At 38.7% G+C, this 16,128-nt stretch overlaps 1 protein-coding gene across 2 annotated transcripts in view; it reads left to right on the forward strand.

Moving 5' to 3' along the window:
* LOC103475908 (interleukin-1 receptor accessory protein-like 1) overlaps nucleotides 1-16,128 on the forward strand; it is a 203,299-nt gene that overhangs the window by 112,040 nt on the left and 75,131 nt on the right. For both annotated transcript variants that reach the window (XM_008427884.2, XM_008427891.2), the window contains exon 6: nucleotides 8,326-8,400. In XM_008427884.2, the coding sequence (XP_008426106.1) occupies nucleotides 8,326-8,400 (75 nt within the window). The remainder of the gene's footprint in view (nucleotides 1-8,325; nucleotides 8,401-16,128) is intronic.

Raw genomic sequence — 16,128 nt, forward strand, 5'->3', positions numbered from 1 at the left:
GCAACTTTGTGTCACTTTATTTGTAATGTTGACGTAAGCCTAACTTCTGCAGAAAGTCTTCACGAGGAACCGCTATTGAAAAGTCAGAGAAAACCCCAAAAATACCAGAAAGTGACCCACAAAACATGCTATTTTTAGGCTGAAAACAAGAAATAGAGAAGAACTATGGAATGTAATCCAATTGTTAAAACACACTATTGTTTAAACACAGTTGTTCCTCGGTTCATTGTCATGAGCATGTTTATCAGAAAAACTAAATTCTTCTTTGTACTTTATAGTCGACCTTGCTCAAGATAAGTAACTCATAATTACAAAGGTATTGTTTGTCGAGTATGTAGATGTAAAGCTAAGATAAACATAAAGCAGAGCTTGCTGAAAACGCAGTAAATGGGCAGAAAGTGTATGAGTCAATAGTTCATTTTCCTTGACTCTGCTGTATATAAAAAAATTGCATGTGTTAGCGGAAGAGAAATCAGTTTTATAAATTTAAAAAAATAAAAACTTCTTGGTATTGTACTTGTGTGGCCCATTAACAGTTCATCATACTGTTTTATATATGTATTTATCTATATAAGCTCTTTCATAAATGTCCTTGTGTTATTTCTATTTTCTGTTTTGATTCTAGCAGAAGCCACCGCTCTGTTTCTGAGCCTTAAAAGTTTATTTTCACTTCTATGTAATCTTTTATGTCATCTTCGAATGGGTCAGATATTATGGGACATGCAACGCAGGAAAGTTTTGGATTTGTGATAAATAATTTTAACATTGACATAAAAAGTTAAGAAAGCTTTTGTCAAGTTACGCCTTACTTTTCCAGCTGTTGGGTTTAATTCATGAGGAAACGACTGATTTAATCGATACAGCATTAATCATCTTGATAGTCTGATAACCTATCTGCTGCCTGTCATTCTGCGTCAAGGCCAGATGCCCTTTGTGTCCATTTGAAGCCAGGTGTTCCCACAGTGGATGTGTGACGCTGAAGGACACTTAGCATGTTGTGTGACCATAAAACTTTGTTGACCCCATCAAAGACTAGCAAGCTTTTCTTCTTGCCAGAAATCCAACAGAGTTGCAAATAATGTAAACATGCCTAGAAGTTAATATTAAAGTTAATATAATTTTAACTGAATAGTAGAGTTTTAACAGTACAATCCCTCCCATACTTGCGTAATACATGTTAAAATGACTTTGTATTTGTAGTGTTGCAGACACTTTAAAAGCTTTTACTTGTAGTTTGTACCTAAAATCCAATCTCCTCGGTTTCAGCCTCCGTCATGCAGTGAGCCAAGCTGTGAATCTACTCAAACACATCCCATGATGCCCAAAAGGCATCTTTGCGTTGATGGCACCCAGTGGATCTTTGTTCTCGCCTTCAAATCTGATGTTTGTGTTTGTTTCAGCTCGCATTCCTGTTCAAACTATCTGCAACGTCTGGGAAAGTCTGGTTCGAAGGTTTTTAGGTAACTTCCCGAAGGCATATTTGTTTACCTACAGTAGTATGTACAGGTTTGTTTGAAACCCTTGAAATGTCAAGATATACAGCCATAGTTGAGATATTCCTTTTAACATTTTTGTAAAACCATTTCACAGCTTTCAAATAAAAGAGGAAAGTAACTCCAGTAAAAAAGTTATACCTATACTTTGCAGTTTTTAATTTTTTAAGGCGTTTCGTTGGCTCATTGTGATTTTCCACTGCTAGTGCATTTTAAAATGCACTAGCAGTGGATTTTTAATAATTTAATAAGGCAATTTTAATAATTTCCTAGTTGTGCTACAGTGCTAATGCTAGCTTATCAGAAAACATAACATATGTGCCTGTCATAATTCGTCTGTGCCAAGTCTTTTTTTTTTTTTTACCAGGGTGAATGTTTACTGCACCTTAAGTTTTCATCTGCGTCAGTTTCAAACATACGTCTCATTATAACACACCCCAGTGTGAACCATACCCGCCATTTTTAGTAATTATGTGGAGTGTCTTTCCACTGGAGAGTGTATTTGCCCCTGCTATTCCCAACGCCTGCACTTATGTGATTTATATGATTTCCCCAGAATATATTGCCCTATCCTGTGGGCCTTCTCATATTCAATTGTTTTGATGGATCTTCTGAAACAACACCCTTTTCAATAAGAAAATATCCTCTTATTATGTTCTGCTTCTGCAGTTTCTATATTTATATTTTTTCCAACAACTGTCCTCGGAGAGACTCGTGTTGTCATTTCTACGCGGTTCATTTTTATCCAGCAGTTCATTTTATTTTTCGGCGCCTGCGAAAATCACAATTTGAGCTTAGAGAGTCCTCTAGAGCATCTGTGTTATTTTTAACAAGCAGTATACTGTTTCAGCTGAAAGATTTATCTGTAATATATTAAATATCTATCATCTGAAAGGTTGCAACTCAGCAAAACACAACAGAGGTCCGCTAACATTTCAAATATGTACTGAAAAAAACAAGACAGAATTTGATAGGAATAGGTACCAGATGTGAGCGAAATATATCTGTAACAACAGTCCAAACATGTTTTTTGGTGATATTAATGAAAAAGTTAGATGTAATGAGGCATAAATCAGATCACTGGTCAGTTGGATTTCTGTTAGTAGAATTAGGTTCAAGTGAACTTCTTCTGATCAAAAGAGCCTAAATAAAGCAGCAATTCTTTTTAACAAAACTAAAAAGATGTTCAGGTGTGGACGCCTTTAAGGTAACTTATTTAAATCAGTCTTGCTTATAGATATCTATCAGCACAAAAGATATAGACTGGGAAATGTTTGCCCAAGAGTTTAGATTCTCAGTCAACTAAACTTTTTAGGTAGAAGTTTAGTTCCAAAACTTTTATCTTTTTTTATTAAGAGATTAATTTTTTTATTTAGATCTTTGCTCAAACTTGCACTGTTGCTGAAAAAATGTACTCTAGCAAACAGGTTTGGTTTCAGAATAATCAGATTTGGCTGTTAGGGCCAGGTTTTGTGTGAATTTCTTTGGATCATAAAACATTCAGCTCGAAGGTTTTTTGGGAGATTTTGGCAACCATATTCCGTAGGCAAGATTTATAGAGAATAGACTGGATTGCTATTTTTAGTATTTTTGAAACATTTTCTCCAATTAGCTACCTTTAGTATAAATATTTTTGCAGCCTTATCCTGAATGATACCTTTTCTTCAATGAGTTTCATGAACTATACCTCCTAACTAGAGCTTTCAGGTAAAAAAAAAAAAAAAAAAGCTTCCGTAATATTTGTAAAATGCTTTTGAATTTATTTGAGGTTCACTGGTTTCGTAATAAAAGACTCAATAAGATTGCAAAGTGAAATGAAAGGCACTTCAACAGTTTTATTTTAAGGACATACATGCTCATGCAACCATGAAAACATTTCTTTTCTAGAGTGTTTTCACTTGATCTCCGCTGCACGTCTTGCTGCACAGTCCATAGATTGCATAGTTCATGTCGCAACCCCTCCACCCCACCCCCCTCCAACACTGAGCCCATCTGTGTAACTGCCTGAAGAACAGCATCCACTCCATCAGGGACTGTGTTAATTCTGACTCTGCTTCATTTCACCTGCAGCCCTCAAGCAGATGTTTCGGGGCAACAGCTGAAAGTCATTTTTACCACAGCTATGAAATTAAAAACTCCCACACAGAAACATCCTCGGCAGCGACACTCTCCTCATTCACAGAGGCATGTTTACCAGACAAGAGGTAACTTTGTCCTGCCGTCACTGCGTGTGAAGCTGCTTTTGCTGAAGGAAAAGTCTCAGGCTTCCATACGGCAGTGGAAGCACTTCTGGCTTAGCCGAGGTCACATTAACTATTTATAGCTGTATTTTCCACACGGTTGACCTCTTTATTAGGCCATGAAAAAAGACAGGTGCACAATAATACTTTGCAAGTACTTTACTGCCTCTCAAAATTTTATGGACTTCCAGATGCAACACAGTAAATACAGGATGTAGTTTCCTGTGCTAAGTAGTTAACTCCAGCAGTTCACAAAGGCATTGCTCCTTGATAGCATCCATTCATCTCTTCTGTAAGGAAACTCTGTTCCTTTTCCAAAACTCTAACATCCCCTGACAGATGCAGGGCTGTAAAGTTCCTTTCAGCTTCAGGCCAGTCTGCAGACAATCATTCCAACTCCTCCTGTATTTCAGACTTCTAACTTTTCCCTTAAGTGGTGTATCTGCTCAAGTGTTTGGTCTTAGCCAGACTGGTAACTCGTATTTTAAAGGTAGCTTGTTTATTCACAGTAATAAGTGGAAAGTTTTGAATTGTGGTCATGCAAAACCAGAGTTTTCAACTTTTCAACTCCATGGAAAGGAAGATCAGCGCATGATGTACCTCAGTCACGTTTCTCTATGGATTGACACAACCTCCCCACATTTAAATTGTGAAATTACACCTGCGTTCAGGATGAAAACTGAAAAGACAAAAAAAAAAAAAGGCTAATTTCTTGCTTCAATTACATACACTGCATGAAAGCCAATAGCAAAAGCCAAAGGAGAAAACAGTTTTGCGAAACCCTGCCTCCAGGATGTTCACTAAATCATTCTGCTCTGCAAAAATAAAATACAAAAATCTTTTTAACTGGCTTTTTCTAAAACATTTTAGAATTATGATTTATTCCTACCCTTGCATAATTCCATTTTCAATTTTTTTTAGCCGATAAGCGATTAATATGAAGTATTGTTTATTTTCATCACAAAACAAATACGTTTTCCAACAAAACATGTTTTGATTTTACATTTAGTGCAGAAAACTTTACAACAGAATTTCCATGACGCCGTGAAGACAATGGCTTGAAAAGTCTTGAAGGTTTTCATTTATCCTTTGATGAACACTTGATGAAAGTTTTCTTGATTGTTTGTTCCACTCTTTTGAGAGGCAGAAATGTACAAGTGAAAATAAAAACTTTTGTTTTTAGGAGCAGTAAGGTCTGAAAAGGACAAGTGCTTTAAAAGTGTTGCAGAGCAGAATTCAGAGCTGAGAGTTTGCAGCAGTGCGATTCTACCTCTTGGCAACTCAAGGCAATAAGTTCAGATGAGTTAAAGTGTTTTTCTTAGTCTGAGTAGATTTTTTTAGGAATTTCAGAATGATTGTTACCAGAATTTGCTTAAATTAAGGATCCAACCTCATATGTTAATGCCAAAACAACCACTCAGAAACGTAATTTATGCTACATAGAGTGATTGTGTTTAATTTACTTAATATTAATCATTTTGTAAAAAAAAAAAAAAAAAAGTTTTTACTTAGCAGTTAACATTGCAATAGCTCCTATATTTTATCTTTAATGGAACTATTTAATTCTCTTTAACATAAAATGTGTTGTTTACAGCATTAGAGCAGAATTTTGTATTTTTACAGAACAAAACAGCATATAACCCCACAAGCAAGCTAATTTTGTTACTTTGACCTAGTTTCATGTTGTAATGGCATGTTATGAGTGTAATAGTGGAGTAAGGTGAGTAAACCCCCTCATTCAAGTCGAACTTATTCATATGTTCCTCTATTTATTCATACTCCTCCAAGTAAGAAGAAGAAGATGCTTTGTGAACATCTGGAAGGCACTGATCTGTTCTACTTTGTACCGAATCTCGATCCAGTCGGGAAGCTTTGGGACGTGTTGAAAAAGAGGTGCTGAGCGACTCTACATCGAGCAAAATCTCTGACAAACGTTTTTCTAACATCTTGTTGAGTCTACGCGAACCTGGATGATGAGCAAAAACCACGTTTAGCTACATTTTTCACACAATTCCAATTCTTCTGATTAGGAAAAGAAAAAAAAAAGATTTCTGATAGTCGAAGCTCCAACATGGCTGGCTTGAGGAGGAGAGAAAAGATTTTTCCTCTGCATCATCTGTGACTAACAAGGTTTGCCTCTCAAGTTGCTTGAAAACGGCTTTCATTTATTTGCTGCAGTGGAAATATGCAGTGAGTGCACTGCATCGTTTCTTTAATGATCTCGAGCTTGCAGACACACACGCACACACACATACACATATGCTTTCCCCTCTTAATCTATGTCTGCTGAAGTGGTCTTTAATGAGGTGTGAACAGAGGACCACAACCCTCTCCCTTCCTCCCTCCCTCCTCTCCCACTATTTCATCTTCCTTCCATCTCAGCCCTGAGAGGCGACTGAACCAGACAGACAGAGCTACAAAGACGCACAGCGAGCGGCACATCGACAGGCGCGGGGAGAAAAGGTGACGGCGGAGTTAATGGGAGAGAACAAGGTCTCCCTTTTTTCTGTTGCATTACTCCGTCCCTCCATCCATCATCATGTGATCACAGCCAGAGTGGATCACAGGCCTTGCGAGGGACACTTTTAAGCTGTTCTCTCAGGCAGCAACCAACTTCAGGCTTTTTTTTCTCCAGTGTGTGAGATTGTGCGCGTCTGAATGCAATTTTGCTGTTTGCACGTTGGGGAGCATGTCAGACTGGATGAGCTCTGGTCCCCCCAGCGAGAAACCTGCCCACTCCCACTCATAATAACCCCACCCACCCACAGCGCTCTGGTTTTGTTGCGGAAGACAAGCCAGCTTTGCTAACATGTCTTGAATTTTTCTCTCTTGTGTGCGGATGTGAGTTTACATGCCTTCCAGCTTGATGGGATCTGACTGACTAACGCGTCAGCCACATGCCCTTGATTTGGATGAAGGGCAGGATTTTTATTAGAGTTAAACAGCCTTCTCCTACTTTGTTACCTTTAGTTTCCAAATGAAGCCGTGCCTGCCAAGAACCAACCCTCGGAGCTTGTTAAAAAACACACCACAACTTTGATTACCTTCCAGGGTTGGGATTTCACCTTCAACTCATGGAGCGAACTCTGGAAATCCAATCTAGCCTCCGTATTGGAATTGAAGGGAGGCTCTGCAGACTATTTGTAATATGTCTCAGGGCATGACTGTTGTTATAAAACAACGAGAGGCCTTCCTCCTCTGCTCAGTTTTAATCAGAATAGACAGAGCAAATGTGATGACACACTGTTTTAACTTGGATTTGGAAAATCTCTCCTGTCCAGAGACGATGAAACCCCGAAGCTGGGTACAGGGGTCCCAAATGAAACAAAAAAAGGAAATGATAAATGTTTTGGTGGATCTTAAATAGATTTTTTCTCTCAGCTAATGCTGCTTCATTCAATCCAATCAGATATTAGCGTCTAATCGGTGCGTCACAGTTGTAGTTTAAACTGTTTCATAAAATATTTGAATGAACACTCAAATATTTATTTAGAATTTTACTCAGAATGACTTTAGATTTTAATTAATTTTACATAAAATTATTTATGTGCTTCATAAATTATTGACACTCAAATATTGAATTGATTTATTTGCCAGCCAGAGTATAATGTTGGGAATCAAACTTGAGGTTGCTCCCATTTCCTAATTTCCACTGCTGTATGAAAATAAACCTGGTTCTGGCTAAATCACTCTGTTTCCCACACTCAGATTCTACCATGTCATCATTTGCTACAGAAAAATAAATTTAGACCAGCAAAGTTTGTGAAAATCGTACTAGATACTGAAACTCTGCATTTTAAAGGGGTATATTTTTCACTTGCTACTGCTAAAATATGTTTTGAGTGGGTTTTTTTTTTTTTTTTTGCTTTGGTTACAAGTGATTTAAAAGCTTTTGTCATAGGGGAACAAACCACACACAAACGCTGTAATAGGAATGCTACATCGGCTTAAAAGATGGATTCAGAAAAATTAAAACCGTAGTTAGGTTTCCTTACAGAATTGAAAAAACTGAAATCTAGTGGTATTCTACTGATGCTGAATTAAAAACTACATAACTACCATACAGGAAACACAGTCCTAGTTTAAACAACAACATTCTCTCCACTTTTCTCAATCTAAGTGTCCATGTAGTTTCTCAGCAGCTGTCTAATTAGCGTGTGCATTTGAAAGGGAAATGTTTTAAAGCAGCTGTGATCCACTTCTTCATTTCTCTTGTGTTTTTATTAGTTATAAGGCCACATCTTCACCAAATGTTTTCAGTCTAGCACACTGTAAATAGCGCTTCATTTGTATTGCATCCAAGTCCAGGCCATAGCATCATCACTTACACAAGGAGAGAATTGGATTAGTGCTGAGTAGTGCTGCCGCTGCTTTGGACTTTGATGTTTAACGCTTTGAATTGCTAATTCAGAATCCTTGTAATTTATCCCCTTTTGTCCTTCCACTGTTTAAATATAATATTTTATTTGTTCTCGTTTTAATGCGGGCCTTAATGTGGTCTTTAATGAATAAATCATACTCCTACAGTCCACTGGGGGAGAACGAAGAGGATTTTTTTTAATGTGTGCTCCATTCTGCTTGCCTTTTCACAGCTCCCGTGACAGACCAGGCGCCAAAAATCCTGTTTCCCTCAGAGAGCCAAATGAGCATCATAGAGATGGCACTAGGTAAGGAAACATGTTGCATTCCCCCACAGTGATTGCCTGCTTTTTGTCTGTCGCTGGAGCACGCCTTGTCTGTTCATCACAAAGGAAAGTTCTTCCAAAGTAGTTTCCGTTCTACTTACTTGTGGTTTTGTTTTAAGAGATGTGCGTTCTCTTAAAACGGGGACGACTTGCTTGTGTCAAGTTTCTGCTTAAGTGATTCCTCACATATAGTGCAATTTTGCTTTTTTGTTTCTTTGGTGTGCTTAAAATAGAAATGGGCATTTCTGTATTATGCAGTTACACTACTGTGCAAATGTAGTCAGAACCCTTTTTTCACATTTTGTCACGTTATAAACCAAAATGTCAGTGTATTTTACTGGGATTTTCATTTGATTGACAAAAACATCCTGTTGTGATGTTGAAAAAAATGTTTTCTGTTTGTAAAGTATTCAACTTCACAATTATTCATTACTTTGTGTTGATCTGTCACATGAAATCTCGATCAAACACATTGAAGTTTGTAATTGTAAATCCGAAAAGTTCAACAGGTGTGAATAATTTTGCGTGGCACTGTAACTGCATCACTTCCTGACGGTTTTTTACCAACCTCCTTCCTCAGCTCCATATGGTGGACATTATTGGCTCCAACCCAGCGCAGTGGGGGCCAGAGGGGAGTGAACTTTTAATTGTTTTGAAACCAAGGCTTTCCATGAGCTGTCGCAGCTATACTTACCTCATTTTTGTAATTTATGAAGCTCAGGTTTTCTTGCAGAGCTGCAAAGATTTGACTGGAAGTAACCACGCAGAGCTCGGTTGAAGGTTTTCAATTAGTGTTCTTTACTCCGTCGCTCTTTTGTGAATGGACCTTGAGTGTTCTGCAGGAGAGATGGGAGAAGAAGCAGCATGAGTCATGTATCACATCTTATTATGAAAAGCAGTGATTCAGTGCATGTAAGAGAAATATCTGCTGCCCTATCCTTCAGTGTCCCTTCTCTCTGTTAAATTTTTACCTCCTTCTTATGTGTTTTGGCTACTTTGAGCACAGCACACGGGGGTTGTGTTTTCTGGACTGGAATAAGCGAATACATAGTCTCTTCATGTAAACATCAAGCTGATAATACGAGCAGTATTTCAAGTGATTACCTCACGTACTTCGTCGTGCGGCTGTCTCGGTTCTCCAGCACGCGCTCGTCATTTGCCTCACCAGTTTCCATCCAGCGGCTGACTCGTGGGGGAATCCGAGCTCTGTGCCTTATTGGACAGAAGCGCAGCTGTTGCCGGATGGGAAAATGGGTCATGATGGAGGCTTCCTTTGAAGTAAATTTGTCACGGGCTATGAACACAACGGGCTTGCGGAGGTAAAAGGTGGCAATCAGAAAATAGGCGCAAATCATTGTGGCTTTTAAGTGATGATGGATAAAAGCCTTTCTGGCTGTTTTCATCTGATTAAGTTTTCATAGAGGGATGATGGGGGGGATTTTCAAACCCCATTACCTGATAGCTGTGATAACAGGCTATAATACATAAAAGACATATGTTGATATTTTACCTCTGCCGTTTCTTGTTCTTTTTTTTTTTTTTTTTTTACCTCAGTCACTTAAATTTACTCATTCATTTGGATTTTTTTTGTGTGTGTTTATGTCCAGAATTATTGATTGTTTGTTTTGTTCCTGTCAAAAGTCTACGTTCTGGTTATTTGGTGCTTTTTATTACACCCAACAAGAATTGAGTGAAATTGGATTCCTTCCTGTCCAAACATGGTCAAATTTACATATATACATTATCACAAAAGTGAGTACTCCCCTCACATCTTTTCATGGGAAAAAAGAAGACAGACATGTTGATACGTTGGAAAGTAGTCCGTTTTTTTCTTCTGTCTGTTCTTTGCCATGAGGTGCCATGTTGAACTCCCTCTGACCAGTATGAGAGCATGTGAGAGTGATAACAGCACATTTAACACACCTGCTCCCCGTTCACACCTGAGACCCTGCAGCACTGAGTCATATGACACCAGGGAGGGAAAAATGGCTTTTCCTGCTCAGTTCTGTTCCCAGTGGCTTAGACATTAATGGCTGTGTGTTGAGGTATTTTGAGGGGACAGCATATTTACACTGCTATTTATGCTGTACACTGACTATTTTACCTTGTACAGTGTTGTCCCATGAAAATACTTACTAAAATACTTACAAAAATGTGAGGGGTGTACTGTAAAGGTGCAAAAAAAAAGAAACGAGAAACTGCTAATATTTGGAGAAATCCCTTCATTGTAGAGAACATATATGCTACATGAAAAGTTTCAAGTAAACTTCAAGCGCCTCTTTTAACATTTTAGTGTTAGACATCAATGACTGGGAACTCTGGGAAATGGAGTCTCTGAGAAGTCTTGAATGTTTTTTGAAAATGTGCTGGAACCCTGCACCCTCCCACTGCATGCTTTCTAGTTTATTGGAGTTCTGTGCAGCACGTTAACATTCTCCCCTCCATGAAATCCGATGAAATCCGAAGGCCCAAATGTCAGCTAATTAGACGGGAGAAGAAAATAAAACGGGAGACAAGAAAGGCAAACATTGAGAGGTGTTTTGGAAGAATAGAACAGAGGAATGGATCTGCGTGTGGGCAATTAATCAGCGCACACCGTTCATCCTTGCCCTCCTTCACGTTTCCTCTCACGTCTAATTGATCAAATTTAAAACGCATGATTAAAACATGTTGTGTAAATGTTCTGCTCAACTCTTGGTGGGTTGATCTTTCCTCTGCTTTCTCAGTGGGACCAATCAGATACAGTCGGAGTCTGTAATTCGGCCAGACACTTTGCTTCTTTCTTTCTGTCTCGTGCACATGCACAATAATGGACTGCAGACCTGCTGCAGTGCGAGTCGGCTCCCACAACACCACTAATGTGTATGATTTGTAATCTCTGAACACTCTGACAGCAGGGTGATTAATTTCTTAATGTGTGTAGGTTTGTGGTATTTTCCCCTGCTGAACGAATCCACTAGAAGACGTTTGGAACGTAGATCGTTCAGCGTATCTCGGTGGCCTTTATTACACTGCTCTTTCTGACAAAGTTGATTTGCGATCACTGTTTTCTGTGCAGAACTAATCATCAGTCTGTCACTTTATTTATCTGAGAATGAATTCCCTTATTCGTACTGTACCTAGAAATTCCTCTGCGATTTTGATTGCGTCCTTCCCTGGCATGTAGCACTTCGTCCCCCTGATACATGACACCGCAGTAAATCTTCTGCGTTCACTCCAGAAACGAAACGAGGTGACAGGCTCTTCATGTGCGAAATTCTTCCTAAATCTGTTTCTGAATTTAAGCAACACCTTCTTCGGGTATTGTTCTGCACCATCAAGCCGTGATATTCATGCGTCTCATGGGTTGTTTTGTGTCTAAGTAATTAAATAGATTTAATCTATTCACTTTCCCCCAAAATCTCTGTCTTTTTGTACCTCGGCTGGTGATTTGCTTTGTTTCTCACAATGATTTTTTCCCCGGGGAGTGGGAGTGAATTTGTAGTTTTTAGTCAACAACAGGCAGCAGCTCATCCATAAATCTTTGGGAAAAAATGGCAAGTATGAAGTGAAGGTCAGGGATGCATCACTCGACATTTAAGTTTTAGGTCCTCTCATGTTTTCTCATCCTTTTGAGCATTGTTATTTGAGAGCTGGTGCTGACCTTGTCCAGAATGACCCATGCTCCTGTATATATGTAGTGAGTATTAATAGCTAATGTATGCAAACTTTGTCTATCCACTTATAGGAATAGTTCAAGAAGTGCAAAACACAATTTTTGAGATAAAAATGTAAAAATCAGTTTGATCAAAAAAGAAGCACATTACAGGAAAAATAAATAAATGCAACAAGAATACTGTTTCTCAACCTTTTTCGGGCCAGCGCCCCCTAGCCTTTATCCAGGTCCCTCACCGCCCCTCACCAAAGAATTTGCAGGCTACTTTGCACTGACCATTATTTTATCATTAATATTACTATCACTATTGTAGATGTTTTGATTTTTATACTTGTTTCTGTATTTATCATCAAAAATAATTTCCCAGAGAACAAAAAAGTAATGGGAATAGAAATTATTTTCACAGGTGTCTACGAAAAATGCAATGAGCATTCAATTTAAAATTGGTAGGTCTAACAGCAGCCAATCAGAGTGGAAAAAATATTCTTATTCTTTGCCATTTTCTAGTTGTTAAATCTTGCACAAAATGACCAGATAAAAGATGTTCAACATGCCAGTTTAAACTTTGAACTATTTGCAAACGACTGAGCTCTGCAACATTAAAACATGGATAGAACTGTAACTACATTAATCATAGCTCTTCTTCTCTTCAGTGTTTGTCGGTTTCTGGTGGTGCAGCTCTGTGCTGCCTTCAGGAGAATGGGACATCAGAGTATCATCCATAAAACTTCACCCACATGGCATTTACTGTGCAAACCAGAGCTTTCAGTGGAAAAACAAAAGTTCCAGATCCTTTTAATGCCATACAAATATGAGACAGAAACATGGATTATATCTTTATATAAACCTGTCTATTGATTTATAGATTAATAGTTTTACTGGACAGAAATTACAAAGAACAAATCTGATTCTTAATCAAATCTTAATGAGTCAAATTGAAAGTGTCATGGAGTCATCAGCCTCATGACATTAACACTGACATGAAAAATAATATTGAAGAAATAACTATATCAAATCTAATTAAAAACATAAATAAGTGATAAGTTATTTACTGTTATGGTCTGTAAAATATATTTATTCTCAGTACTAGATATGGTCTCAACAAACCCATGACATTTCAACAATATTATTTTACCTTTTAGCCTTGCCATACAGTCCTCTGTATTATTGATCAAAATGTCTTGCCATACCAGTTTATTCCTCTGTATTTACTTTAGTTTCTTAGTTTATTCTTGCATTTGGTTCTTCATTTATTTCTATTTAGTTTCCTTTGATTAGTATTATCCTCTCTTGGTTTATTGCTATGTCCACTTTAGTTTCTTTCCTTTTGCTAGATTTATTTTATAGTTTATTGACGCTCATCATCAGTAATCTCATCACCTGCTGCGCCGCCTAATCGTCATGTGTTTCACATCATGTGTTGATTTTTTTCACTGTTCAGCGTCGGATTCTCTGTTTTTATGCCATAATTCACATCTAGTTCGTCGCTCCATTTTATGTCCTGCTTCTCCTGTTTCAGAGTTTTGCGTAACGTGAACATCTTTTTTTTTTAAGCCCCCAAGATGCAGGGCGGTCGGGAAGCATATCGATGGGGAAAAGGCAGACTGACATAAACCTTTTAAAACAACGGAAACAATTTCTGCATTCTGATTATTGAAATTTAAAAGTGCTGCGGTACCATTGTTCTATCACCCCCGTTTCATACCGGACCACTTACAGCGCCGGTGTTAATGCTATAAAATGAACGCTCTCTATCTTGGTATCACTCATGGAGAGATTTCTTGATTTCTTTATTTAAATGGGTTCATTTTTCAGAGGGATACACAGTGAGGGTATCGTGATTTTAGCTACCAGTAGCAGGAGAACGGAGAAGCTAACAAACACTGAATAGAAGAAGAGCTGCCATCGATACAGTTGCAGTCAACCATGGTTTAATGTTACACAATACAGTTTTACCAAGTTGTTCAAAGTCTAAACTGGCATTGTTGTGCATTTAAGGTGTAAAGTTTACCTTCGACCAAACGCCCCCCAAAGGCATCCCAGCGCCCCCCTTTTGTAAAAATGTCCGCCAGCGCCCCCTGCCATCCTCAGAACGCCCCCTGGGGGGCGGTACCGCCCACGTTGAGAACAGCTACACTAAATCAAACAAAGACTGAAGGAAATGTTCTTCCAGAATAGGGCTTATATGCAGGACAATATAAATGGAATACATCAAACAAGAGATGCAGGACTCCGTTTTCAAGCAGAATGGACAAACCAGCATTGCTTTTCTCAAATTCCGTTTTTTTTTTCAACTCTCATGGTACAGAATCGGCTTCTGTGCTTGTTGTTTCACTCGGTATGTTCTCCCCACAAACGTTTTCCTGGGCTCAGCCTCAGCAACACCTTTCCCTAATATCACACACATTAACTCTCACGTACCAAACAGCCTTTACTCTAAATGTCACAGCCTCGGCAGAACGCTCCATCGATGCCAAAGGTTCAGAGGCCCCAGGATCAATATTACATCATTTCTCTCAATTAGGGCATATTTACCCCTCCCTCCCCCCAAGCCCCAAGTTATTATACATCTGTGAGTGATCCTATCTGCATTCATGGCAAGTTTCCAGGAGAGTGGATGCCCCGCGGGATGGGGGAAGACAGAGTGTGATAAACATGAAGGGAGAAGGGAGGAAAGAATAAGACAGAAATAAAGGTTGGAGGAGTTTGGGCAAAGAGTCAGAAGAAAAGAGAAAAAGTGAGCAAATTCACTTAGGTTTCATAGAGGGAATGAAATATGATGGTGCCATACCTTAGGTTATTACAGATGAAAGTGGCTACAAGACAGCACACTGTCCCAAATGGTTAATATGCCCTACAGTGTGGAGGTATAAATTGTGAATGTCATATTAGAAAGTAGTGGGCTCACAGGCAGAGGGGTGCAGGGGGTTTCCAGGCTAAACGACGCATCCATTAGTGTTTTACATAAGCGTGATAATGACGGGGACCGTCACTAGAGCCAATCGCCCCATTGGACGGAGGAGGCATAATTTCATTCAGCCGTCGAGGTAATCCGCCAGAGTGTGACCGCGTGGCTCGGACTTTTGTTCACGTTTTCAGACCACGCCTGACCTCAAAAGTTAAGCCATCACTTTACATTCCCTGCACTCCGTTCCGCTTACTGACAGCAGCAAAACGCACGAGGAAAAATAGCTGAAGGCTTTGGCTTCCTTAGCCAAAAATAGCACAAAGAAATGGCAAAGGCAGTCGAGTTAAGATGCGCCGGCCTTTGTCCGAGCCAGCAGTGACTGCTTCCTCTGGGTACACCTATTAATCATAAATTGAACTGTGGCATGAAGCTTACAGAAAGTCTGGATTTTAATGGCTTAAGTGTTTTTTCATTATACCTGGAGAGGAACCCTTCTGAAGTTTTTATGCCTAAACAAATCAGTTAAAACATGTTTTATTCAGAAAAATAAAAGTTGATCATTTAAGTTCAACCAGAGATGACATCCTTGATAAAACAAAAGTTTGCAGTCCTTCACTTATCTTTCACGCATCTTTACTTTGCTTAACTGCTGTGAAATAGTTACTCTGAGAGAAGTTTAATGTGTAAACCAAGGCCTGATCGGACTGATTGATACAATCAGCTCTTCTCTGATGTTTTCAAGCTAATTAAAAAGCCAGAAGTACAAAAGTTGCTAGATGAAAAGAAATTTTACCCTCAGGATGCACAATTAAGAACGGTCAGGGTTTTGAAGTTGTAGTCGGTGGGATTTCTGCACAGTTATCCTTTTATCAGCAGTCGGTGGTAGCTGACAGGGTTCAATTGGGTCACGTCTCTCTGGGGCTCAGAACTCGCAAATATCATTTGATTGTTTTACCTTTCCATGTCTTCAATGGCTTACATTAGTGTAATAGGAATTTGTTGTTTGCGATACTTCATTAGAATAAATACCATCCATCTGCTTGAAAACTATCTGATCTTGAACAGCAGTAAAATAATAAAGTACCCATCATCAAGAAACTTTTGATACGGCTTTTTGCCAACCTTGTATTAATGGGTATGAATATAT

Source organism: Poecilia reticulata, linkage group LG2 (genome assembly GCF_000633615.1).
Source record: "Poecilia reticulata strain Guanapo linkage group LG2, Guppy_female_1.0+MT, whole genome shotgun sequence".
Classification (NCBI taxonomy): Eukaryota; Metazoa; Chordata; class Actinopteri; order Cyprinodontiformes; family Poeciliidae; genus Poecilia; species Poecilia reticulata.